Here is a 26,598-nt window from a genome sequence, read left to right as displayed (position 1 = left end):
CTGTATAGTAATTAACCACTGGGAACTTTCCTGTAATACATGTTTTCCAATGTACACTGAATGAGAGGGAATATGAATAATGAATGGATGCAATATTTATCTATGAAATATGTTAAGTTTTCTTTTTGTTCCAAGTTGAAATTGGACATAGTTGAAATGGTCCATTAGAAAATACTGAGTGAAATCATGGACCTGTCCATGGCGAAATCAATAGAATATCAAAAGTTTGTCAAATAGTTGGAAACTTATGCAGAGTTCTTGTATCTTCACAAACATGAAAGAAAAGTATATTTGCCAATACCGTCACTACTCCATTGTGCCAGATAGATAGTTAAACCTTGTATACCTTAACATGACATTAAAGAGCACTTTTACTTTGAAAGGTGACCTCCTAAATATGCTCTGGAGCTGAAGTCTGAAAACGTTTTGAGCTGAAATACAATGAAGACAAAAATTAATCTGGAAATCTCCAATCTCAGACTTGCCAGTGTTGATTTTCCAAGTTGGCAAGCTTCCACTAATCCAATATTTCCAGTTGAAAGAAGACAGATATAAGGCTGGGAAGTAGTCATGGCATGCTCCTGTAATTATATCTACATCAGTAACTGGATATCCAGGAGCTACTGTGTCCACTATTACAGATATGTGGTCCAGAAACAACCCTTCATGCATCCATTCATGACAAAAAGTGCACAAACCAATGAAAAAAAAAAGCAAACTAGCAACTGCTTTCATGATCATGTCTAAGTAAGGCTTTGTATACAATGATTGTCATACTCACTTAACAAATTAAAATGACTGCGTATTCAAAGAGCACTTTCAAGCAAGACTACAGTATACAACAAAAAGGTTTATATCAATTTGACTAGGTGTCACCATTGTGTATCTATTCAATATTTTTATATGACGTCCACTGAAGAGTAGAAATACTCCACTGCCAACATATATATTTTTTTCTTATAACATTAAATTTAACCGTGATGATTTCATAACTGTGCATTTAAAGATTGAAAGACCATCAATTTGGAAACACATGGATGTTACAAATTTGTTTCTTTACCCGTATTGTGGACTGATTCAATCCAAATAGCACAAATTGAATAAACTTCATACAAAGTGACATTTGTTGGTTTCCTGCATGGTGCTCTCATTGTTTGTCTGGCACATGATTACAAATTTCATATTTCCTTCGCCGCTTCATGTTAGTTTTGCTTTTAAAAGCAATATCTCCCTTGGAAGAATGCCCCACTTCCAGGCATTTCTGTAAAACCAGAAACACACCATGAAATTTTTGTTAATTGGAGCCGACAGCCCTTTTTGCAGCATGAAACTCTCCCGACCTGCCACTGGCATTCAATGCATTGTGTAGAGTAGACAGACACTTCTGCAGGCATTTTATTTTTGCTCCTCACGCAATCTTGGCTCCTCAAGCAAGTCTTGAAAGTTTCATGCATGCAAAAGTGTCTAGTTCTACAGTATCCCATGAATACAGCATTCATTGACTGGAAGCCGCAAACCTCATCATCCAGTACTGATATTCACTCAATGTTACGAGTAGTGACTGCAATTCTTTCTTTGTCACAAAACAAGACTCATATAACAATAACTTGAAGATAAAACCGTGACATGAGAGAAATGTTTCCTGTCTATGTGAAAGAAAGATGACATTCCTGTAAGAATTGTAAGAGTGGCAAACTCGGTTCACTAGGAAATACCTGAAATATCCAACTGCTGAGATAAACACATACAAGTACCATGATATTCTGGAAAACCCAACTATAATATCTGTCAATATTTAGAAATACATCATAGCTCTCTGTGAAACTCACAGTTTCAAATATAATGTCATTAGAAGCCAATTGACAACAAAAACAAAATCTTTTTCTTACAATTCACTGCTTAATATCAAAAGATACAATCTGGGCAAACACTGTAAACACAAATGACAGGAAAGGAGGGGGAAACAAGAAAGGAAAATGAGAAACTAAACCTACGGAGAAAGAATTTCTTGACAGAATGTGATGGGAATGAAGTACATAGCATCAATATCAAGAGAAAAGAGAGAATGAGAAAATATTGCCATGCTGTTGAGACAGATTTGGTGTTAGGTTCTGGCAAGGATACATGTATATGTTGTGTAGCATATCAATCACTACGAAAAGGTGGCAACTTTTGGTTATTGCTGGCAAGCACTGACATATAATGACTGCACTTCATCTGTTTATTTTTCCATCATGGTGCACCACCAATGAAATGCACTTACCCAACTCACGCACCACCCTGCACAGTTTATATTTGTTTACCATGTCTATATTGACATTAGTTATTGCATCAATTGGTAATGCTCTAACAGCGTACATAATAAAACATTTTTTAAAGGTTGAAAATTTCCCAAAAGCCGTTTATTACCCTTTACCATTATCGCCTACAGAGTCATAATTATGAATTTGGTTCTAATGAAGTTGCCCTGATGTCAGTTACATTGTACAATCTCTTTCTCCCTCTCTCTCTGTTTACATCCCTATTAAAGCTAACAACCAATATGTGCTTGCCGTACAATATCAACACATAAACAAACAAAAAACAACCACAACTAAAACAAAACATTTTCTGTACTTTACTACAATACGAACACAAAATTTGTCTCATCTCGGTTGACAGAAATAATGATATGAAAAATTTTCTTACATCTTATTACATTTTTTAAATGATATAAATGATATGCACGTCAATACCAGTAAAAATAGAAAAATTGCAACCACAATGGAAGTCTAGTGAATGGTTTTATGTTTTATGTCTTGACATGACATGACATCACTCCGTCATCCTGTGTTAGACTCGGGACAAATTGAGAGGAAAAAAATCGCGACTGGTGTGTCCGGAAAAGGCTGTTTTTTAGCTCTCATCTGGGTACAATGCCTTCAGCTCTTCAGCAAAGTACTTCCTCAGGGCAGCCCGCTTGAGTTTCTGCGTCGGGGTCATCAAACCGTTGTCAATCTCGAACGGCTCGTGGTGCAGGTGAAGGTGCCTCACCTTGAAGAGGGAGATCAAGGAGGAATATTTCAGCACACTTGACAATAGTCAACCTCAAAAACACAAAATCATAACCAACAAGGAAAAGTAGAAATTACGCGGTGCGTAATATATGTCCCCGCCGGAAGTAGCATTTAGTAGCAAAATGTACAATATAGGTAAAAAGATGAAGGTCAAAGGTCAAAGAAGTCAAAGGTCAAAATTCTATGTAGAAGTTTTGAAGCCCTCACCTAGTGCCATCACATAAAGCAAACGGAATCGAAATCAGGTTAGAAATGGCGAAGGAGTAGCATTTTGTAGCCAATGTACAATATAGGTAAAAAAATCAAGGTCAAAGGTCAAAGAAGTCAAAGGTCAAAATTCTGTGTAGAAGTTTTGAAGCCCTCACCTAGTGCTATCACTTAAAGCAAACGGAATTGAAATCGGGTTACAAATGGCAAAGGAGTAGCATTTTGTAGCAAAATGTACAATATAGGTCAAAAATCAAGGTCAAAGGTCAAAGAAGTCAAAGGTCAAAATTCTGTGTATAAGTTTTGAAGCCCTCACCTAGTGCCATCACATAAAGCAAACGGAATCGAAATCGGGTTACAAATGGCGAAGGAGTAGCATTTTGTAGGCAATGTACAATATAGGTCAAAAATCAAGGTCAAAGGTCAAAGAAGTCAAAGGTCAAAATTCTGTGTAGAAGTTTTGAAGCCCTCACCTAGTGCCATCACTTAAAGCAAACAGAATTGAAATCGGGTTACAAATGGCGAAGGAGTAGCATTTTGTAGCAAAATGTACAATACAGGTCAAAAATGAAGGTCAAAGGTCAAAGAAGTCAAAGCTCAAAATTCTGTGTAGAAGTTTTGAAGCCCTCACCTAGTGCCATCATATAAAGCAAACGGAATCAAAATCGGGTTAGAAATGGCGAAGGAGTAGCATTTTGAAGCAAAATGTACAATATAGGTCAAAGGTCAAGGTCAAAGGTCACGATTGAAATTCTGTATAGAAGTTTCAAAGCTCCCATGTAGTGCTATCATATAAAGCAAACAGAATCAAAATCGGATTAGAAATGGCGAAGGAGTAGCATTTTGAACATTTTGATCACACACGGACGCACACACGGACGGACACACGGACGGACGCACGGACGGACACACGGACGGACGCACGGACGGACACACACACGTACGGAGCCCGTTTCATAGTCCCCTGCTCGAACTCGTTCGGCGGGGACAAAAATGGCAAAATGAAGGCTGAAAACAGGAAAATTGTGAAATTATGGTTAGGAAATGCAAGGCAATGTCTTTTTAATTTTGTTCAGTATTTCTACAATTTTTCCTTTTTGTTTAATACTGTGACTAACATACACAAGAGAGAAAAAAACAAAACAAAACTGAGGCTAGACTTGTACACTCTCTACAAAAAAGAATGTAATTCCTTGACCTGGGGGCATTTCATGAAGCATTTTGTCCGACAAAGTTGTTGGACAAATTTGCTCTCAGCCAATTGGATGCAAGGATTTCAGTAGCTTGTAACAATTTGTAAGAAAAGTATCCGACCAAAATGCTTCATGAAATGCCCATGTAGTTTAGTTCATGATGGCTGGTGGAACCGGGGGGGCACTTTCTTGCACCATACAAAGGAAAACATAAGAGACAGTGAATTGTGAGCATGGTAAGGTCATGGTTTTTCGCTGAAGACCTTTTTTTTTTTACTTGTTAGCTGAAGAAACCAGCAAGTGGCATGAGAAAGATGGGGTGAAGACCTTTTTTTTTTTTTTTTTGCTTGTCAGCTGAAGATCTGAACCTGACGACCCTGAAGACCCTGAAACCCAGAAGTGGCACTAGTTCTGCATGAATTTGCCAATATACCAGAAGGAGAGTAAACTTTAAAATGAGAATTAAAATACCCAAAAGCATTCTGGGTACTGTACTTCTTTATTCCCACCAGCAATAAGGACATTCCTGTCTGCAAGTGAGAAAAATACACAAACAGTTCTTAGTCTGGATGTAACAACATTGGTATTCATTCATACAGACTCTTCCACAGCATGTCAAAGATCTAATCCCCTTACTTTCACCAAGGTTCTGCAGTCAGGAACGTCTATTTTGATTACGACATCTTGTTCTTTAGGGGTCATTCAAAATCGGTGACCACCATGCACTAACTTTGACATTCACAATTTCCTTTAAAAAAAATTAAGAAAACAAACAAAAATGTGATTGACCAACTGTGGCAGCCATCTTGATTTCTGATGTATGTAAACATGCACTACAGTCTAAAACTGTGTGATAATAGTGATAAAACTTACTTGCTCAAAGCTTTTCAGGCCTGCTTCCTTGCCTACACGAGTCATATCTGCCAGGACGCCATCTATTACTTTCTGTAAGATACATAGTAATGGAAACACATTGTCATTTGAGATTCTGGATGCTGTATAAAAATCAAATACTTGTCCCCCTCTGTTTTCCTAGGAGGATATCTCAGATTGGTCTTTTCTGTTTGAAAAGTAGTCACTTTGGAGTTATTTATAAGTATCACAAGAAAAAAAAAGTGCATATGCAAACACTTGTAATTATTTCACAGTGCCAAACTCTTGAGATGAACATTAATTATATACAGTGAAAACAGTTAACATATAGCCCCTTATGCTTTTACCTATCATAACTAATTTCTATATCAAGGAGTACACAGATCAAAGCTGTTCTGTCATTGGTCAATTTCATCAGATGCCCTCAGACTAGAAACAAAATCTATTTCATTTGGATGAATGAGTAATATAAACTAATTACAAGAAAGTGTTTCCTCTTACTTCTTATAGATCATTTATGGGATTACCTTGTTACCTTTATCTCTGTTAGGTAGCACCCATTTCTGGTTTATGCAAGAGAACAGAATTTGTGCAAAGATTCACCATTTACAACCCTCAATGGGCTTTTTCAGTGACAAAGTACTGGCAAATAGTCTGACAGAATTTACCACCAGCTGCACGCAAAGTAGCATGTGCCCTCATTTACCATACTGTCCTTGATAGGCAAAGCCCTGTCACAGGCAGAAATATGCAGTTTTTAAATCAGAAATATGACACACAAACAAGGTGATGTTTGACCTTATTTCTGCAGAGTTCCTGCACGCTCCCACTGATTCCCTGTTTAGAAGCCCATCGTGGAAGGGTCTCAGCGCTGGCCACTGCTATTGACACAGCATACGACTAAAATTAGAAGGAAAAAACAACAACATTTTATTATAACTGCATTTATTAGTAAGTACTTTGTTTCCTTTGTCTCTATCTCTTTCTCTTTTCTTTAATTCACACTGCACTTTTTCCACAGCACACTCACGCATTGATCAACAAATATGAAGATATGTATGCACAAAAATGTATTAGTCAACTTTCATTTGAACTACTTGCTTCCCTATTGCACCCTGATCAATATACCAAGACGTATTCAGAGGCATACCACTCATGTGGAATCTTGAAAATATCCTGACACATGCCGTAACATTGCTGTGAGATCATTAAATTTAATTTTTCTTTACAAGATTGGGTGACTGGGATTCTCCACACATGCATTTTGTTTAGCTGTTGAGTTGTAAGCATTTTGTGTCAACAGCGTAGGCAAAGCATATGACTGTAAAGAGTATGACCATACCTTTGTCAGCTTTTTATCAGGCCTTGCGGTTTAGGCCACAAGGTCTTTACTTACAAGATGTACCTTTATAAATGTGTGATCTATTCCATGTCATACCTTGAGGCTGTCACCATAGACCCAGACTTGGTCAATGAGTGGGCATCCCCCATACACTGTCTCAATCTTCTCTGGAGCCAGATATTCTCCCTGTATTAAAAAATAAATACATAAATAATGTTCTGGAGGTTTATAGCATTCAAAAATATATCCCTCCAGAAAAAAAAACTGCAAACTCATTCACCAGAAACTCATTGATCACAGGATACTCGCTGACATTGAGACTCTTCAACCACAGTCACCATCGCATCTGCATCTTTGGGTTGTTAATGCATTCTCATGATTTTACTGATATTTATTACTATGAGATTTTTCTGACAACAACAGGAAAAGGAGAAGCAATGCCAACTGATGATATTGCCAGAAAATTTTGTGTAATTTTACAGTGTTTGATTTGTTTTATTCAAGAATGAGTGCACCAAAACAACATACCCATCAATTCTCTAAATTATTGCCCTATTTAATAGCTTAAGGCTTCAAAATTTCCATACTTCGATATAATAAACCTGATGACAGAGAAGTTATTATAAAAGCTTCTAGTTTTTAGTTTTTAATAAGAATGTGCCATTTTAAGTTTTTAAAAGGTTTCAAAGCCATTTGTCAGATATTGCTCTGGTAAATATGACGATATCATCAAAATACTGGTGTGCATTGAATACAAACTGTCACAATAGTTGCAATAGCTTACAATACTGAATCACTAAGATTCAAGGGTGCACTTGTTTCTACTTTCTCTTTTTTTTTTGGGGGGGGGGAGGGGGAGGCGTCAACAGAAGACTTGTACATATCTTACATACTGGTAGTTATTTTCTCTTCTGTATTTGTAGCGAAAGTATCGCACATCAAAGATATGGAACTCTGGGCTATCTTAAAAAGACACACACACACACACACACAAAGGTCTCTGTATAACAGTAGTGTCATAAAGGGCCTTGATATTCAATTGACTGGAATTTCTGCAGATTCTCTGATTTGCGCAAAAAAAAAAAAAAAATCTTACACTGCTAAATCATCACTTCCCCACAAAGTCATGTGCATGATCCCCATATCTTTATCAAATAAGCCAGTTCACAATTAGCTCATGGGCACATTGGTACAAATGACCTTTCTTTTTTCTCAATTGGTTAGGCACTCACTGGATTTTAAAGCAGCATGATGCATAAGCATGCTCACAATTTATGGAATTCACGTTCAAACAAAGAATGAACTTACGCAGAGCAGGTGACAAGAATGGTCTGTCCATTGACACTTCAGCAGGCATTCATTTTATTGTTTTGTGTTGAATGCATAAACAAACTTTTTCTACCAACATTGCTAAATACCAGGCTTGCTGTCAGGTGGATGTGCTAATAAGCACCATTTATAAGGGTTGTATGAATACTCATTACATCAGGGATGCTTATCTCAGTGAATTAAAAAAAAACCAACATGCTTGATTGTACAAATGACCTTTTTCAGTTCATGCGCAAAGTGGAACTGTAAACTGGCTTATAAATTTGTTGTTGAGAGCACCTGCTTGGATCAACATTAACCTCATAAACAGTACACTCTACTTTAAATATCTCTTCCATACAGTAAAGAATATTGAGTCAATGTCACACATAGGGAGTGCCATTTGAGTACTGACAACATGAACGCCAGAATGTATCAATGTCCACTACAACTGCTGGTGTCTTTTATACTGACCTGTGCAAGTTTGAAGATATTTTTCCTCCTGTCAGTGATCTTCAGAGTCCCGTTCTGTGAGATTTAAGTCAAAAGATCAGGTTAAAAAGACAAATAAACAAACAAACAAGCACACCAAATTCAATTCAATTCATCTACCAGCTTCAGGGGACTGGTAGCCTTGCAGAGAATACAGTTGCCTCCCTTGGCATGGCGGATCATAAGATTATTGCACACAACAACAATTTCTTTGTGTTTATATATGATAAAAAAGAGCCTACAATAACAATATGTCGCACAGGCTAATCAAAAGAATAGTCGCTTCAAACAGATGTAATTTTTTAAATAGCATGAACTGTAGAAAAAACAACAACATACAAACACACCTTCGTAGAAACCAATGCAATAATGACCCAAATAAGAAATAACAAACAGATTCACAGTAAGATGCAAAATGTACAAATATACTGAGATGCTACACGCCAACTTCCAAACAACAAATAACTCATGAGAAGCCGTACCATGCTTCCATTGAAGCTGAACTGCACTTAAGCCAACTGCATCAAGGAACAAGCTCTACCATATAATACTGAATGTATGCGAAGTACTTTATGTATCTTGGATGTGACAAGTCAACACATAACTGTACACACAAACTAGAATTCTCCAAACATGCTAATACCCAATTCAAGACAGGGCTACCTTTGGATACAAATGTTGAAATCAGCTAAATTTCACAATTTGTCAGACTTTGCAAGATGGGACCATGCTCGAGTATTCCTTCCCTGTTATTGGATGTTCTGTTTTTCTTATTCCTGACAAGTCACATCATATGGAGGATCAAGAAATTCTGATTGGCATCTAAATTTTCTACAATCAACCCAAAGATTCCAAAGAGACGGGACGATCAAAATAGAGCACATTTTCCTCACCGGAAGCCAATGTCCGATGTCTCCAGAGTGTAGCCAGCCATCTTCATCTAAGGCCTCCTTGGTTTTCTCAGGGTTGTTGAGATACCCTCGGAAAATGTTGGGTCCTCGGAAGCAGATCTTCATAGTGGGACAGAGCATACATTATGTACATGTGTCAGTGTCCATATTATAAGGTGCATGTTCTGGAGGAATTCCATACCTTGTAATGTCCTAAATATTGAGTACATTTTGTCCAGCCAATGAAGAGTAAAAAATCTGATACATAGCCACCATTTCAGGTATATTTCAACTTTTAATCTTCTTTTCAACCATTCTTGTTTTTTCCATGGGCTTTAAAGACACATTTCACTTGCAGACACTTGCAGTCCTGTGCCTACAGGCTTTACCAACAGGTATGATTATAGCACAATCCACAAAATTAAATGCCGTCTTTTTTTCTGATTGTAATTCAAATCAGTTTAAATAAATTTCTGTTCATCATAACTAAATCAACAACAAAAACATCTGCACAGAAGTTAATACATCTCAAATGTATACACAGGTATATATCAGGGTATTCATACACAAGAAAAGGGGATTCGAAATGAGGGGGGGGGGGGACAGAACATTTGTCTCCTACATAGAATACAGGAGAGACAGCAAGAGGATGGTAAGACTACATAGTGAACAGAAGTCTATGAAAACATACCGACATGATCAGGAGAGAGGGAAATTGTCTACACTGACCTCGCCTTGGTCGTCCTTGGCATAGTACTCCATTTCTGGCACGTCAATAAGTTTGATCTCACAGCAAGGCAGAGGGGGTCCTACCTGGCCTGGATTAAAAAGAAAGAAGAAGAAAAGAATAAGTAAAATCAAATTTATATCATGCAATGGTATAATGGCTATATACCAGGTAAACCATAGTATACAGTGTGTAGCTTGTTTGGCATTTTCATAGACACTGCTGCATTGTTTACCAGTATTAGATTATATTGAATTCATCTCAAGAGGATTGAGTTAAAGGTTGTGTTACATTCAATCCCTTATGACTGTTCGTGCAATGAGATATTTGCAAAATGCAATTAATTTTTGTTCTGTGTGTGTTTTTTGTTTGTTTGTTTTTTGTAACAGGTATTTTGAATGCTTGGAACTATTATGATAAACCAGTCCGACTTTTTGAGAAGAGTAACACTCTATATCAAAATGAAATGGACCCCTGTTTCTCTTTTTTAAGGGCAAATCTTCATTCCTTGGGAATTATGTGATACAATTTATTCAATCAGCTCCATGTGCGATGTATACAATCTTTCTGCAAAATAAGATGAGCTCTTAAATTCAGAGTTGTCAATATAAGGAAGACAAAGCAATAATTTGTGCAGCAAAATTAAACATGATGGCTTAACTAAGACATGATTTGCAAATGAGGAATGTTGCCTTTAAGTGGGTATTAAAACAATATTCATGGAAGCACATTTACGACATTAGATACACTTTAGAACATACTCCATATAAGCATATTTGCATAATTTTGGGGCTACATATGTTGTACAGAATCCCTGCACTTCAATACTACTGTTGTTAGAACTGAACTAAGGCTACCTGTGGCATGATCTCCTGGAAGTGTGAGTGTGCTGATCACAGCTGACTCAGTCTGACCGTACCCCTCAAGAACCTTGCAATCAAAATGAACAAATTGGCAAAACTAACAATAGTCATCTACATTCCATGCATGTGTAGTCAATTTTCTCTGGTCAATAAAAAAAAAATTACTACACTAAATCTTTCAGATCATTAATTTTCTTCATAGATATCACACTCATGCAACTGAAATTTGATTGAATCACAAAGTTGATGAAAACAATCTTTGCATTATTAACTATACATTTTGTCAATCTTACTACTTTGCTATCAACAGCACTATCACCATTATCTGTTGTTGGTTAAAATAATGAAGATGAGATATTCGAAATAGTTTCATTATCCAACGACCATCATCACTAACATCATTCTACTGGCACAAGTTTTCCAGCCAAAATCACAACAATTGTATCCATACTGTCTGCATAGTAATCACTGAAGATATCATCTAAATAAGTATTTCTGTTAAACACAAGCTTCTTTATTGTTGCCACCATCACCACAACCCCAGGAGCAAAAGTGACAGCATCAACAGAAAATGCTTCACAGTCTCAAGTTTCAGCCAACTTACTGGGCATCCCAGCACACATCGCAGGAATGAGATGACCTCTGGAGAAAGGGGAGCGGCCCCAGAGAACACAACTTGGAGTTTGCCTCCCATGATAGCCTGTATGGGTGTGACATTTGCAGATCAGATATTTAAGGCAATGGCAATTATTTCTTTCACATTGATTATCCTAAATAGCATAGATGAATAACCCGTTGAAGACTAGTCCCAAGTATTCTTGGGTCGGGGTGAATGGGAAGTGAGTGTCATAGGAAAATCAGTCCATCGTCAATGGCTTAAAAGCATGCATGACATGTATTTTTAGATACTTGCATTGGCACGACAGGACATTGTCAAGAGATGTGCCTCCACTTGTTATGCTTTATTAACTCTCTGTATTTTAGCATCTTTTTAAAACTTTTTTTTTTTCTACTTGATGTTACTTCAACAGCAGAGTAGGTTGCATGTTCCTATGATGAATACATGAAACACATCAACCCTTTTCCCATACAAGCTTTGAAATCCAAACAGACTTTGCATGGGATTCACAGGTTCCCATCGCCAATTGGTTAAACTGAAAATCAAGTATCACACTCCCCCACTTTACCCTCACTGCAGAAATATCTATATCTATAGATAGATGGATAGACAGATAGATAGATAGATAGATGGATAGATATAAAGACATATAGATATTATTACATTCATTATCTTTACACTATGCTGAACTATCTTACACTGTCTCATGTTTATTTTACAAAGGGTTGCTCCATACCCTGGACATGTCTGTATCATCAGAGCTGTCTATACAATTGCTTCTGACTGCACATGCATAGATCAGCAATGATTATTGCAAAAAATCAAAGTAATAATACTCATAACATCAATTGCTGCAACAAACCTGAATTCTCTTGAATGCAAGCCGATCCCAGATGGTGTCATTCCTCACGATCCCCCTGTTGGAAAGGCAGATGGGAGATTCACAACATGATATCATACAAGATTCACAAAGACGGACACACTTTTTCATACGGCATATAACGTACATGGATCAAACTGAAAAGGCATATGCAGCACTGAGAACAATATCATAAATCCTTTAACACACAAAATATCACTTATATGTGCTAAATTGTAAGCTCAAGCTCTTTTACATAGCAATCAAGGAGTGTGATTACAATTCTATTCCAGTTATCAAAATACAATAGAATCTAACACTCATCTACTGATCACTTTCCTTTTGTTTTCCATTTGACAAGGCAGTTCACGCTCCAATCACAAACTTATCAGTAAAGAATATGATACCATAAAGTTAGTGAAGAAGGAAGACAGTGCTGTATAAAAAAAAAGCAATACAAATTTGTGCATGACCAGATCAAGTGTATGGTAAACATTATGAACACTACTACAATGTCAGCTTGTCATTTAAAATGGTCTCCATTTGCCTGTCAACATACACACTCTGAGTGCCTTGCTTTCAATAATACAACTGCTTACATGAAATTCCTTCGTAGGTGTGCAATGGCCCTTATGTCACATCTAAAATCTTCTCTCAAGGAACTCATCTCCACTTATACACGAGATAAATCCAGGTTAGCTATTCCCTGGTACACATCCTAAAAGTCTGAGCAAGAAACATATTCTTTCAAGAAGAAACATTGCATTTCTGATGATTCCTATGCAAAGTAAATGAAAATTTCAATGCAAATGAAGTCACTATCACATAACCATAGCAACAATCAGAAATGCCTAATAGACCTGATACTGAATGAATTACCAACACCTGAAGACTTAAAAAAAAATATATATGACTGTACCATTTGAGATAAAATTTTCACTGATCTATTACTTCAACTTTTCTGTATTGAAACTGACATATTCTAGTGTTGGGTAATATCTTGTATAAAAACAAAGAAACCCAACTTTTTTCTTTAAAAATGAAAAAGAAAGTTTCAGGGACTGACCTCTGGAGATCTGCCATCTTGCTCTTCATGGCCATACCAAAGATGGTGCGCTTAAACCAGTTGCTGGCATTAACTCCTTGCGTTATCTGCAAAGCAACAGATGTCAAGGTCACTAAAACATATGAATGAATTTCTTCAACCCTCGTACTGTCCCAGGTAGAAAATCTTTTGATTTATCATTTCACAAATCATTTCATGCATACCAATCTACAAACATTCTTAACCCATTGAGGACAGTTTGATTTTGCTACAACACACATTTCCCATAGACCCTTGCCCGAGTATAATCGGGATTCGTCCTCAACGGGTTAAGTACCTTCAGATTGCCACGTTCACTTACAAAGACCCATTTACAAATGCAAACATAAAATGTCTGTATATGACAAATAGTATCACGACATAATAAAATGTTGCATTAAATTTTGCCCTTATGACATATTGGGCACACAATGAAGGTGCCACATAAGACCACCTGTCAATATAACTTATCATTGGGCACAATACTCTGTAGGAGTTCAGACAAACAGCAAACATTTAGTTTTGACTGCAAGTATGGTAAGGTAAGTGACTATCGAAAGTTAAATACCATGAGACAGACATTGATATCTTTTAAACATAAGCATGGGACAGTTATTGGAGGAAAGGTTTACATGAGTGATGCTACATAAAGAAGAGGATAACTAGATTCATGAGCATCCTCATTGACAATAAAACTACAGGAAAAAGTACACCTTTAAATCTGACAAAACAAATTAAAACTTCTAATAAGAATCAAACTTCTTAAGACATTCAGCAAGTTTAGGAGCCTACTGCATGCACTGAGAACAGTGACTTTCAGAGAGCATCACTTTCGGAAGATCTTTTCTTAAAAATGCCAGTGAGGATTAAACTGAAGGAAAGGGCTGTGTGTACTTGGTTGCCGTGCTAGTGATACAATAGTATATATCATGTATGATAATATGCATCAAGAGGATGTATATATGTAGTATATATAATATATAATATGTAATATGTAATATATAATATATAATATATACGTAACATGTAATATGTAATATGTAATATGTAATATGTAATATGTAATATGTAATATGTAATATGTAATATGTAATATGTAATATACAATATACAATATCGTCGGCTGAGAATGATAAGGGCGTTAAGTTGCCACTAAAACCATAGTGTTCATGACCACTTAACAATAATCAGGCTGGGGGGGGGGGAGGGGGCGGAATCAGCCCCCCCTCGACGTTTCGCGTAATATCTTCGCAGCGCGATAAGCTCCCGCTGCGATGTTTCATGACTTTTTTCTTTCAAGTATCGCGCAACTTTTGAGACCAAAATTGTTGCGTACCGTTTTGACGCGACGCCCGTTCGAAAAAAATTTGTCAACCCCAAAATTGCTCCAAAACGTGATTTTGTGTACAAATCCAATGCAAATTGTTTTTTTTTTCAATTAATTCACATAAAAATTAATATCTTGACTTAGAAAGGATGAAATTAATTTATTTTAGCATAATAAAGCTTCAAAAAATGTCTGTGACAAATTTTGGCCAAAAAACAAACAAAAACAAAAGGTCAAAAAACAAGGAAATACATAAGAAATTCAAAAAACAAACAAATACATAAGAAATTAATTTCGATACAGATTTTTTTTATCCTATGTCTCAGGAGAATGATACAAGAAACATTTTAAAAAAGAAATTAGCTTAATTAGAGCATTAATAAGTGATTTAGAGCCCCAAACTGATTTCATGCATAAATTACAATAATTAATACAAAATATAAGAAAAAATTTTCAGAGAAAGCAACCATACATTTTGATAGTATACGTCTTGGGCGTTGCGTGTGCCGATTTTCGACGCGATCACGCGTTCCATAGGCGAGATCTGAAGGGGGGGGCGGATTCCGCCCCCCCCCCCCCCCAGATATAGCATAGCCGAAAAAGCCCAGCCTGATTAGGGTTAACGCCCTTCTCATTCTCAACAGACAATATATATAATATATAATATATAATATATAATATATAATATATAATATATAATATATGATATATAATATATAATATATAATATATAATATATGATATATAATATATAATATATAATATATAATATATAATATATAATATATAATATATAATATATAATATATGATATATAATATATAATATATAATATATAATATATAATACATAATAAATAATATATAATATATAATATATAATATATAATAAATAACATATAATATATAATATATAATATACACAAAGAGGATGACTACACACATACCCTGTCATGCACTCTATTGAGGAGCCGCGGGACGGAGCAGAACCCGCTGGGACAGGCCATCTTGATGTCGTCTATGATGGCTTTTACGTCACCACGGTAATAAGCAGTCTTGCCCCCATGCATCATCATCATGAGCTGACGGTTTCAACATGACATTCAAAGATATAACTAAATATATGTGAGTATAGACACATATTAATAGAAGTATATGCCAAGATATATGAATAATCCCATTTGTGTACATTTCAATCCTCATATATATACATATGTAGTACTTTATAGCATGCCTTTATAAATAGGCTGATGTAAAGTACCACATTATCCTGAAATATTTGCATCCAATCAGCTATTATTCTTCCAGTAAGAATTACTGCAAAATGCCTTCTTTCATAAAAATGGCATTTCTTTGGCAATTTCCTTTACAAACCGTTCATATTGCTACACAGATGATACAACAAAACAAGTATTTCACAAAGAGATATGGTCATTTTTTGCAATAGCATTCAAACAGACGCAGGAAAGCACAAAGTACATAGAAAGAAAAGGAATATATGAAAGATGTAGATAGATTATACTATCAAACAAAGTGCAGAGTATTCATTCCTTGCAAACGACAGAAACTTACCACATTTAATCTTTCATACATGTGAGCAAGGGGGAGGTATGACAAATGGACCTGACCAGGTTCAAACACCAGAGCAGGCTGCAGAAAAATAGGCATATAACATGAATGCAGCAAGATAAGGATTCATACTTATATTTTCATTTTTATAAATTCTTATTTTTTGAGGGGGGAAGGGTTGATACAAGAAGAACAAGGAAATAAAGAAATATTCTGGTGTTATTTCACTGACTCTCTGGTATAAATTATTCTCACTCATTTCGATAAAAATATTGAAAAATAAATACTTATGTGGAAACTGGCTGCACTATGTTCTGAATAGCCAAACACTAAATTCTGATTTATAACACTGCCTTGATTATGTATAGTTGCACATGAGAATATAAATGGAAATGTGACAGCAAAACTATGTTTATGTGAAACTAGCATCATTTACACCAAAACTTCCCCTAAAAACATAACAAAACAACACAAACAAACAAAAACATTAACATTGGTTTTCCAGCTTTTATTTGTCTTAACTTTCCTTGAGCATTCTTCCTAGTATATGCTGATGAAAGACAGGCATAAGTCTATGGGGTTTTGGCTACTTATTCTGCATATTTCATTAAAGTGGAAATTTTCTCATTGACAAATATGGGCAGAATATTCAAACATCTCCCATCTTTCAGCCATTTGTGCTATCACAATCTGAATGAACATTGTCAATGTCAATGGTCATAGATTTAACTCACATAGCAGGCCTTTTCAAGTCCCGCTCCAGCAGCAATGATGTTTCCATGTGTCAGCATTGCCCCCTTTGGATTACCTGTGATTTTCAAATTTAGTTTTAAAGGCAAAGAAATACCCAAATAAATGATCTCAATCAGGGTTGCAAACCTGCTATGAAAAAAAAAAAAAGAGAACTAGAAATGTCACTATGGCGACTGATGCCTCCGCCATAATGCATGATTCTCCAAATAGGTGTATAGTACAATGTCTTCACAATGTGTGATGACAGTTTCACATAACTGGCAAAATACTGAAATGACAGGTTTGTCAGAAATATCTTGAATGTTCACTTTCCTTGAACTGGGTTTGCTATGATTGTCTAAGAGTGCAGGTACACATATTTAGGGAATTGAGAATTTTTACTTGACTTCTGACGGACCCTTTTATAAGTTTATGCATTGAGTAATTTCCAAAGTATGAAGAAAGAGTGTAATTACAGTACAAAATAGATTATTTGGGGGGCATTGAAACCTGGCCTTTGACCCTTAACCTTTGACCTTTGACCTTCTGGGTGGAAATTTCCCAGAGAATCTCCATTAGGTAATGAATGCATATACTAAGTTTTTAAACTAATAATGCAAGCATTGCATATACTAGTATATGAGGGAAATACTAAAATTTTGAGGAGTTGACCTTGACCATTGACCCCCTGACTATTGACCCATGACCCCTAAATTCCCTAGATAATCCCTGCCAGTCAGTACATGCGTATGTACCAAGTTCCATGAAGATACATTGAACCATTTGCGAGAAAAGTGATATTGCAACATTTTTCACCTAACCTTTGACCTTTTGACCTTTGACCTTATGACATGAAACTCTCTCTGGAGAATCTTTATGCAGTAGTACATGTCTACACTGAGTTTCAAGAAAATAACTTTGGGCATTGCACAGATATGGGGGAAATAGCAACATTTTTAGCATTTGACCTTGACCTTTTGACCTTTGACCTCTTGCCAATGTCCCTAAAATCTACTCAACTAATTGTCCCATCATACATCATCCTTGGACCAAGTTTGGTGAAAGCTGCTTCATCCAGTTTTGAGTTACTGTAGTTGAATACTCCTCCCAGTCATAAATATTTTAATTGACCCTCCAAATGCAGGACCAAAACGATGAGCACGGGAAGTGAACCTATCAGCTACTGCCTACTTGGTAGAGGCAAAACCACAACAGCTTTTAAAAGCCAGTTCAGGGCAGGGATACAATGAACATAGAACAAATACTCCAAGGCTTTACTTCTTTCCTTTGTTTCTTGTCGTATCAGTAATTCTTGAGAGTCTAGAAAAGCAAATACTTGGCTTTTGAAGAATTCTTCGTACCAGTTGTCCCACTAGTGTAGCACACAGTGTACAGATCATCAGGAGACGGTGGCTAGATAGCAAAGCAACACAAAATACTGGCATTATCTCAAAGGTAATGTTTCCAAGACAAGTATTTTCTCTTTTCTAGAGAAAAGTACATGTACAGTTGTATGCACCTTCCCACCATTGCATTTCATTTCATTTCATTGCGTATCTCTCATGTGAGGCAATGTTTTTGCCAGATGCAATTTTCTACAGTTATCAGTCAAGCATGGGAAAATAAGACAACACTGCAAAATAAACATCGCCTACTGTTTATATTTCAGGACTTGTTCTTGTAAGTTTAGTTTTCAGAATGCATTTATTATGTTTACAAATTTACAAGCTCCTATAAAGTCAACAACTTTGTGAGAACATTTCAAGCTTTATATACACAGACAGGGCAGTGCTCCAAAGGAATTCAAAGATTTTTAACAAAGCAGGAATAGAACAGGTTGAGATATCTCTCAATGTTGCGTATCATTTTACAGACATGAGACAGAGAAGGGGAAAGATTGGTAAAGGAGATGCAGTTTTGAAGAATCTGAAATATATAATAATAAATGATAACAACAATTATAATAAACCAGAGTACAATACACAAAGTTCTACAGCATTGTATAGAAGAAACCAGATTTTTTCAAACTGTAAAACCAAGTGAAAAGAATAACTAATATTCATATGAATATCCATATTGATCAAGACTAAGTCAGTTGTAGTTACAGTCAGTCGCTAAAAAAAAAAAAACAACAAAAAAAAAACAACAACAACAATAACAACAACAAAAAAGAAAAAAAAAGCCATGATGAATACCTACCGATGGTTCTTGCATATGTTTCTTTCCTAGTTCCTGGAAATGGAAGCAAACAGTATAAGATTACTGTTATGAAAATTAAATCCCTTTGTTTATATTAGTCTTTTTTTATTTTGACCTCTTCTCATTTCATTCTGAATTTCTTACACTATGTTCACATCTCATGGTTTGGCAATATGTGGGTATACTTGAGATTTTGTGAATATAAACCAGTCCAACCAAGATGACTATTTATAGGCTCAATGAGTGATAAAAATTTCTTCTTTGAAAAGCATCATTGAAATAAGATTTTCATTTGCTGCTAATACATGCTAAAGAATTGGTTAAGTCATCTGGAGATTTTTGTGAATATAAACCAGTCCAACCAAGATGACTATTCTTACACTCAATTTGTGATAAAATTTCTTTCTTAAAAAGCAACATTGAAATAAGATTTTCATGTGATTCTCATACATGCTAAAGAATTAGTTAAGTCATCTGGAGTTGTCAAAAATGGTAAAATATCTTAAACAGAAGGACGTACTGTGGTAAATGTCAAATGCCTAATAAGGCAATGCCCGTCTGTAGTCACTGTGGTTATCAACATTATTAGCCACTAAAATATGACCAGAAACCATTTAATTTGTCTTCCCTGGCCAGTATTTCACTTTCGCAAATGTGGAACTTTATTGCTAACAGACTGCTGAATTTTCTTTCCATCAGCATATCTAATTATTCATGCATCATAATTATACACTTCTTTACCATACTTATCAACATGTGAACATCGAATACAAGAAAATGATAATCATATTTCCTTCTCACAAAATGTTATCAGTGTTATGGCTGCTACAAAGCGATAATATGCCATATCAACAAAATCAACTACCAATGCTGTCTAGTCAATTGCCTAGTATATGTGATGGGCTTGTATATTTGTGTTATCTTGAGTGGTTATGGCTGGCTAAAGTTTGACTGTGCGTGATGTAAACACTTCAAAATTGTATCTCATAGAAAAACCTCACGTACTCTGAGTTCCTGGATGGTGTAGAGCTGAACGTTGGACTCTCTGGCGAGTTGCTTCACTTCATCGGTGACCTCATTGGGGAGCATGACGATGATGACCTTGAGGGAGGGGCTCTCTGAGGCCTTCTCAAGGATGGCCTTGATTCTCTTTGCTGTGTCACACGCCACCATGGTGATCTTTCCTGGGAAGGGGAGAGAGGAGGGGGAAAGGAAAGAGATAGAGAGGGTTAGATAATACCCCATTTCTTCTACTGGTCCGATCTGTCCGTCAGTCCAGTAGGTACATAGTTTTTCCATTCTTTACTGGTAAATTCTTGAAAAAGTTACTGGTCCGACAGTGATTTTTAGTGGTCAGGGACCGTCTGACCAGTGCCAGTGTGTAGCCTTGGATGATAATAGCACTGACATGATGACAGCAGAATGAAACAAAATGTGACATACTGAGGGAATAGGGAACTCATAGTCTTGCATCTATTAAAGTGGGCATTACAAGGAATGAAAGTCAAAGATGTCATCCTTAAAGAGAAATAGGAAAGTATCAGTGGGATAGGACAAAAAGATTGATACATACATCTATCCACACCTACACACATACATAAACACAAACATAAATTTCCATCTATATCAAGATGTAAACAGATAATGTAGATAGAAAGAGACAAAAAGCCAGAGAGTTAAAGATGACACTGAGAGGAGTTAGAAAACACATTTATAATAACAAATGGAAGTCGGACTGTCATTTATGTGGTCTCAAAATTCAGTTACAGTCGGCTGGTAACAAAGAGTAGCGCAGGGTACTAGTCACATCAAGCCTCTCATTGCAGAGAAGAAAACATGCTAGCACAGCCTGCCCCATTTCTGCACTCACATGGACCATTTCTAGCTGAGAATATCAAAAGGTTTAAGAATAGAATTTTACATGCAAGGTCAAGGAAAACTGGATAATAGATTCATTAAACTCAAAGCAAATTTGAACTCTACACAAACAACATATTAATGCTACAGTCAAATCTATTTCAGCATCCACATTGATAAAATGACAACTGACAATAATTAAACTGACTTTCAAAATGTATAAACAGACTTTCCATTTGTCAAATTTGGCTGTCACATAACTGTCACAATTTCCTCTTTAATTTCACTTTATCATTCATACCACTGTCACTGTAAGGCACAGTCTTCTCCAGCCTTTTTCTAATAACTAAAGCCTTTTAGTTTGAGACTCACATATATGCACAATTGACGACATGTTATCATAATTCATGTTTTTTCCATATCCTTCTTGTCTTAGAAACATCATATCGTTTTACTCGTTGGATTGTCAGAGTTACAATCTTGATTCTGGTCTCAAGAAGTAGGTCACTGGCTTGCAAAAAAAAAAAAAAAATGATAACCTTTTTAAGATGACCTAAAATATCAACTCTACAACATGTACAAGTTGTAGGCTGTAAAAATCACTCAAAGGCAAAGAACTCTTATCATCTGCTCACAGTACTAATTTCTTTGGCAGCGAGTCAAGTCTGCAAAAGGACTTTAATATCTTATCTCTTGGGAGTTAAAAAGGAGTTTGCACCCTGTTTTCAATACTGTAATATCACAACCAGCATTATTCTGTGGATCATAGATATGAAACACCTTAACAACCAGTTTGTTGATTTGTTATCAAAGTGGAGAGGAAGGATAAAAACGGCACTCAGATTTACTGCTAATCTATTCACTTTGAACCTTACTGTATGGCCATACAGATAATACAATACATACATAGAAAAAATAGATGGTCAGATTTAGATATTTATCAATACCTATACTTAACAAAATGGTGAGCACATACCTGAAGATATTGTTTGTGAAAAATCAATGAAAATTAGAATATACACACTACAAACTATCACAGGGCGTGAAATACATCCAGGGCATGCCATAGTGATTATTTGCAAAAGATTGCCCTTTATAATCAAAATATCCAGTCCAGAACAAACCCCAGTCTAATTAATTCAGTGAAATGTGATTACAGTAGAAAGCCCTTATGGAGCATCAATTAATGAGGTACCCCTGTCAACAAAGCAGGATTTGGAAGAAAACTTTGTATACCATAAATGTAGTAGAATCGTTCACTTCCTAATCTGGCATTCTAATTAACTGCATAAAATCTGCTATCACTGACACTGTAATGCAATTAAGCCATGAATATTGTAGTTTACTTCAAGTTATAATTTATAAATGTTTAATCTTCATCAAAATACGTATTCCTCAAATGCATTTACAGAAGACAAATCCAAGTAAAAAAAAAACAAAACAAAAAAAACAACAATTATTTAGCATTGTTGTTTCATGGCACTGTCACAAGAAACCGATTAGTACATGTATATACTACTTGAATGTACACCTGTGCTTTCTCAATTACTTCCTACAGTTGAAGAATTCTGTATGCATATGGACGATGGAAGTACACAAATACCCAAAACACGAAATTGTCAGTCTAGTGATGTGTAAGAATATTGACAGACTTTCTGACTCTAAGGACTCATATCCCTCTACTCTCCACATGCTTTCACAGTATTTCCATTGTTATTGGAAAGGATGTTGTTTTCTCACTGCAAGAGTGATGACTGAAACAGGGCACATGGAATTAGAATACAATACATGGGGTTCATTGTTTTATTGTTTTACTTCACCGAGGTGTGAGAAGGTGCATACATGTGATTGGGTGTTTGTAAGCAAGCATGGCAAACAAGTCTGGGCATTGATTACAGTGTACATTACACCTTTCATAATAAATGATCTTACTCAAAGAGATTATATGCTGTAGAGAAACTTATCAGGCATTTAGTGCAAAATCAGACAAAACATGACACTAGTCTGGGGTCATTGAGGTCAACTGACAAGCCATTTAAGTGACATCTCACAGCAACCAGCAAATGAGTTTGATTTTGACATCATTACGCTGAAACAATTTCATTCCTGTCACTATGAACCCGTTTACAGTGCAGGGCTGGGCCGCGGCTCGGCTGCGGCTGAGCCCGCCTTCAGTTCAGTGTGAACGCGCAAAAGGCCAAATACGGGGCCAAAATTGGCCGCGCATTTAGCCATGCTCTAGAGGTGGTCTCGTTTTCTCTGTATAAACGCAAACTGGGCCAAATGCGGTACCAAATTTAGTCTGGCTTCCAGACCCTCTGTCCGTGCTATTTCACTATTCAGGATATTAACGCCCTTAACGTCGAAAACTAGTATAGTTTAAGGTGGTTTTGTCCTGCAAAGGATTTTTCCTTCGGCAAAGGCGGCGACAAAGTCGCCGCCGCGGAGTCCAGTTGGCAAAGGGTCTGGAAACCAGACTTTACCAAATTGTGTTTGTTTACAAGCAGAGCGCCACTACGACAAAATATTGAAAGGTTTGAATTAAAAGCCTGGGCCGAGCCCGGCAGTGTAAACAGACAAAATTGCGGGCCTGTAAACGGGGTCTTTGTCTTCTTGTAGACCTATTCAGTTTTAAAACACTATAACTTCATAAATATGCCAGCCATAACTTGGGGGGGGGGGGGGGGGAGGATTCCAAAATAAGAAGAAAACATGATTCAATGGACTACGAAATGACTCCAGTGCATTGCTACGTTAAAGTGCATAAATTAACTACCTAAGTATTGTTAGACATACTAAAGCCCCCCCCCCCCCCCCCCCCAATGGCTGGTAAACAAAGAGTATTGCAATCTAATAGCATACCTGATCATGGTTTCTGTGTGATGTTTTATATTCAATTACATTTATTATAATATATCAGGCCACAGCAGTATTCATCACACCGGAGAGTGAATTGAATCACATGCCACTCGTTAGCTGCGTGTGATTCAATACTACTGCTAGGGTATAATTTGATCATCGCGTATCGCATACTAATAACATTCTACCCATACATGTCTGAACTGGGAAGCTGTTTCAGGAATAAAAGTTGTGTACTGGGCTACTACATGTATGATCAAAATCATTTTACACCTTTGACCTGAAATACTCCCAAACAACTCATTATCCTTGCAAGCTGTATCAGCCAGAGAAGCTTTCTGGTAGAACCTTTTGATACATTGCAAGTAAATTGAAAATGGTGGAAGATGAATTCTGATCCTTTCTGAGCACTATGTTATCCAGGGTGTTCAGAAGCAAAACATTTACACTAAAAGGGTATGGCTACTGTATACCAAAAAGGTATAGCTATATGATGAATTTATACGTCTGAACGCTGATTAACGAAACAACGTATAATGAAATGACGTACAAAGAAAGACGTATAACGAAACAATGGTCACAGCATCGTTTTGAACTAGAACTTGATAACAAATCAGCATGCCCTTGTGTCCACTGTGCATCTGAACATATGGCGACCATAGAACGATATAACTGGGCGGGGCGTAACGTGAGCTCGCGCGAAAGGTGACCCCATTCCTCTCGCTAGCGGCCATGTCATGACCACATTAGCATGTGCAGTGGGAAACTGCGCATCTATACGACGTATTCCAAATGGTTGAGATTAGCGTCTGAACCACGTCTGAATGGTCTGTCGGCTATACGATGATTCTTTATACATCATTTCTTTATCGAGTCTTGGTATAAACTGGCTTGAGTCTGAACAGGGGGTTAGTGTTAAAACAATATACTGGTATACAAGCTACAGAGACTGAACATGAAATATGATCTGGAAACTCACCTTCGTTGATGACAAATGAGCAGACATCTGGCCCAAGGGTGTCATAGAGAGGGACATTTGTGATGGTGTAGGTGACACATGCCACATCAGTCAAACCCCACTGAAAGAGAAAACAGCTCTCGTTAGACCACTTTCATTGATATCAGTAAGTACATGTAGCAGAAAAGCAAGGCAAGATTACATGCTCCCTTCATAAAGACACAGACAAATTGACAAACTGGTATTCTTCTTGTATCATGCGTCCATATTCATTGTATGTGGGCACTCTGATATTTTATCATCACTTTATACAATGTAGGCTATGTATGACTTGTTGTTGTTGGGATCAATTTCTCATTGCTTTGGTGATTATGTACTTCCCACAGTAGCCTGTGCTCTGTGACTTTGAATTGAAATGTTAAACATAAAAAGAAGTCAGGTCATACAGCTATAAACCATGGTAAAATAGTGATGAATGTCTCTCACTACTGGTACCTGCAAGGACTTACACTACATGACCAAACATCTACTTTATTTAAATCTCCATTCTCTCTTCAATATGTTTCAACTAGAAATAAAAATGACAGTAGTGCAACTATCCTTCCTAAAAAGTTGGAGGAACTGTCAGTGCCTACGCTCATCCTTTGCCCCCCCCAAAACACCAACAAACAAACAAACAAACAAACAAACCAAACAAATAAATAAATAAACAAACAAAGAACAAACAGAACAAAATAAATATCACTCCACTTGTTCTAACATTACCTCAAGCCTGTTCTGTGCATAGATGCCAAGCAGTGAATCTGCTTTGGGTTTCAGTCCCAGGTGTATGAGCCCTGATCCTATCTCTTTTGCAGCTACTTCCACCTGTAGAGTTGAAGAAGGATGTGCAGATCTCGGAATGAAGCATTCATGTCAAATTTTTATTCATTCATATCAAAATTTAACAACATGTGAAACATATCTGATGATAAACAGATAACCTGAGGTAACTATGGAATATTTCATTGGGTCTAGAATTAGCCATCATAGCTTTATTGGTTAAGACCTCGCAGATGATGAGACTGAGAGCTTTCCACGCATGCATGGGATTCAAGACCCAGCCTACAGTAGTGCCCTTGGAAAAAGTCTTTTTAAACTTTTGGAGGAGACTTGAAGCTGTCAGTCCCATGTGTGGGAGAGTCATACCCTATATGCGAGTATTAGAACCCGCTTCACTTCTCTCGAACAGAGCAGGGAGAAGTCAAGACGAAGTAGTCAACACACAAAACACATTGATATGCTTGGGTAGTGGGGCTCACAGGTCACAGTAAGATTGCTTTTTGTTGCCACATGTGGCAGAATAGGATATCACCAAAGACCTCATAACTGATAATAATTAACTCACCCTGTGCATGATAACTAAAGATACTGAGTGAAACATTCATAACTGCATCATCGCAGCTGCGAGAGAAACAGAGATGGACTTTATAGACAAATGACCACTAGAGACAGACTGGTAGCCAATTTGAACCTTACAATGTGTTATCTGCAAAGCTAATCACATGCACATTTCCCATAGACACACACAAATGAATGTGAGTAG

At 36.6% G+C, this 26,598-nt stretch overlaps 1 protein-coding gene across 1 annotated transcript in view; it reads right to left on the bottom strand.

Moving 5' to 3' along the window:
• Window positions 1–2,655: 2,655 nt before the first annotated feature.
• The window catches only part of LOC140228999 (long-chain-fatty-acid--CoA ligase 1-like), a 35,788-nt gene continuing 11,845 nt past the window's right edge, over window positions 2,656–26,598 (bottom strand). The window contains exons 5-23 of the mRNA XM_072309262.1: window positions 25,779–25,880; window positions 25,035–25,134; window positions 20,345–20,523; window positions 19,340–19,372; window positions 18,502–18,553; window positions 17,143–17,216; window positions 16,412–16,489; window positions 15,787–15,921; window positions 13,496–13,581; window positions 12,433–12,487; window positions 11,556–11,651; window positions 10,946–11,018; window positions 10,091–10,179; window positions 9,365–9,481; window positions 8,454–8,507; window positions 6,768–6,857; window positions 6,128–6,229; window positions 5,330–5,401; window positions 2,656–3,033 (exon numbers count right to left, since the gene is read on the bottom strand). Of these exons, the coding sequence (XP_072165363.1) occupies window positions 2,896–3,033; window positions 5,330–5,401; window positions 6,128–6,229; window positions 6,768–6,857; window positions 8,454–8,507; window positions 9,365–9,481; window positions 10,091–10,179; window positions 10,946–11,018; window positions 11,556–11,651; window positions 12,433–12,487; window positions 13,496–13,581; window positions 15,787–15,921; window positions 16,412–16,489; window positions 17,143–17,216; window positions 18,502–18,553; window positions 19,340–19,372; window positions 20,345–20,523; window positions 25,035–25,134; window positions 25,779–25,880 (1,725 nt within the window). The 3' untranslated portion in view covers window positions 2,656–2,895. The remainder of the gene's footprint in view (window positions 3,034–5,329; window positions 5,402–6,127; window positions 6,230–6,767; window positions 6,858–8,453; window positions 8,508–9,364; window positions 9,482–10,090; window positions 10,180–10,945; window positions 11,019–11,555; window positions 11,652–12,432; window positions 12,488–13,495; window positions 13,582–15,786; window positions 15,922–16,411; window positions 16,490–17,142; window positions 17,217–18,501; window positions 18,554–19,339; window positions 19,373–20,344; window positions 20,524–25,034; window positions 25,135–25,778; window positions 25,881–26,598) is intronic.

The sequence above is a fragment of the Diadema setosum genome, chromosome 5, assembly GCF_964275005.1.
Source record: "Diadema setosum chromosome 5, eeDiaSeto1, whole genome shotgun sequence".
Lineage (NCBI taxonomy): Eukaryota > Metazoa > Echinodermata > Echinoidea > Diadematoida > Diadematidae > Diadema > Diadema setosum.
Note: the sequence above shows the minus strand (reverse complement) of the source record. Positions and strands in the feature narration are given on the sequence as shown.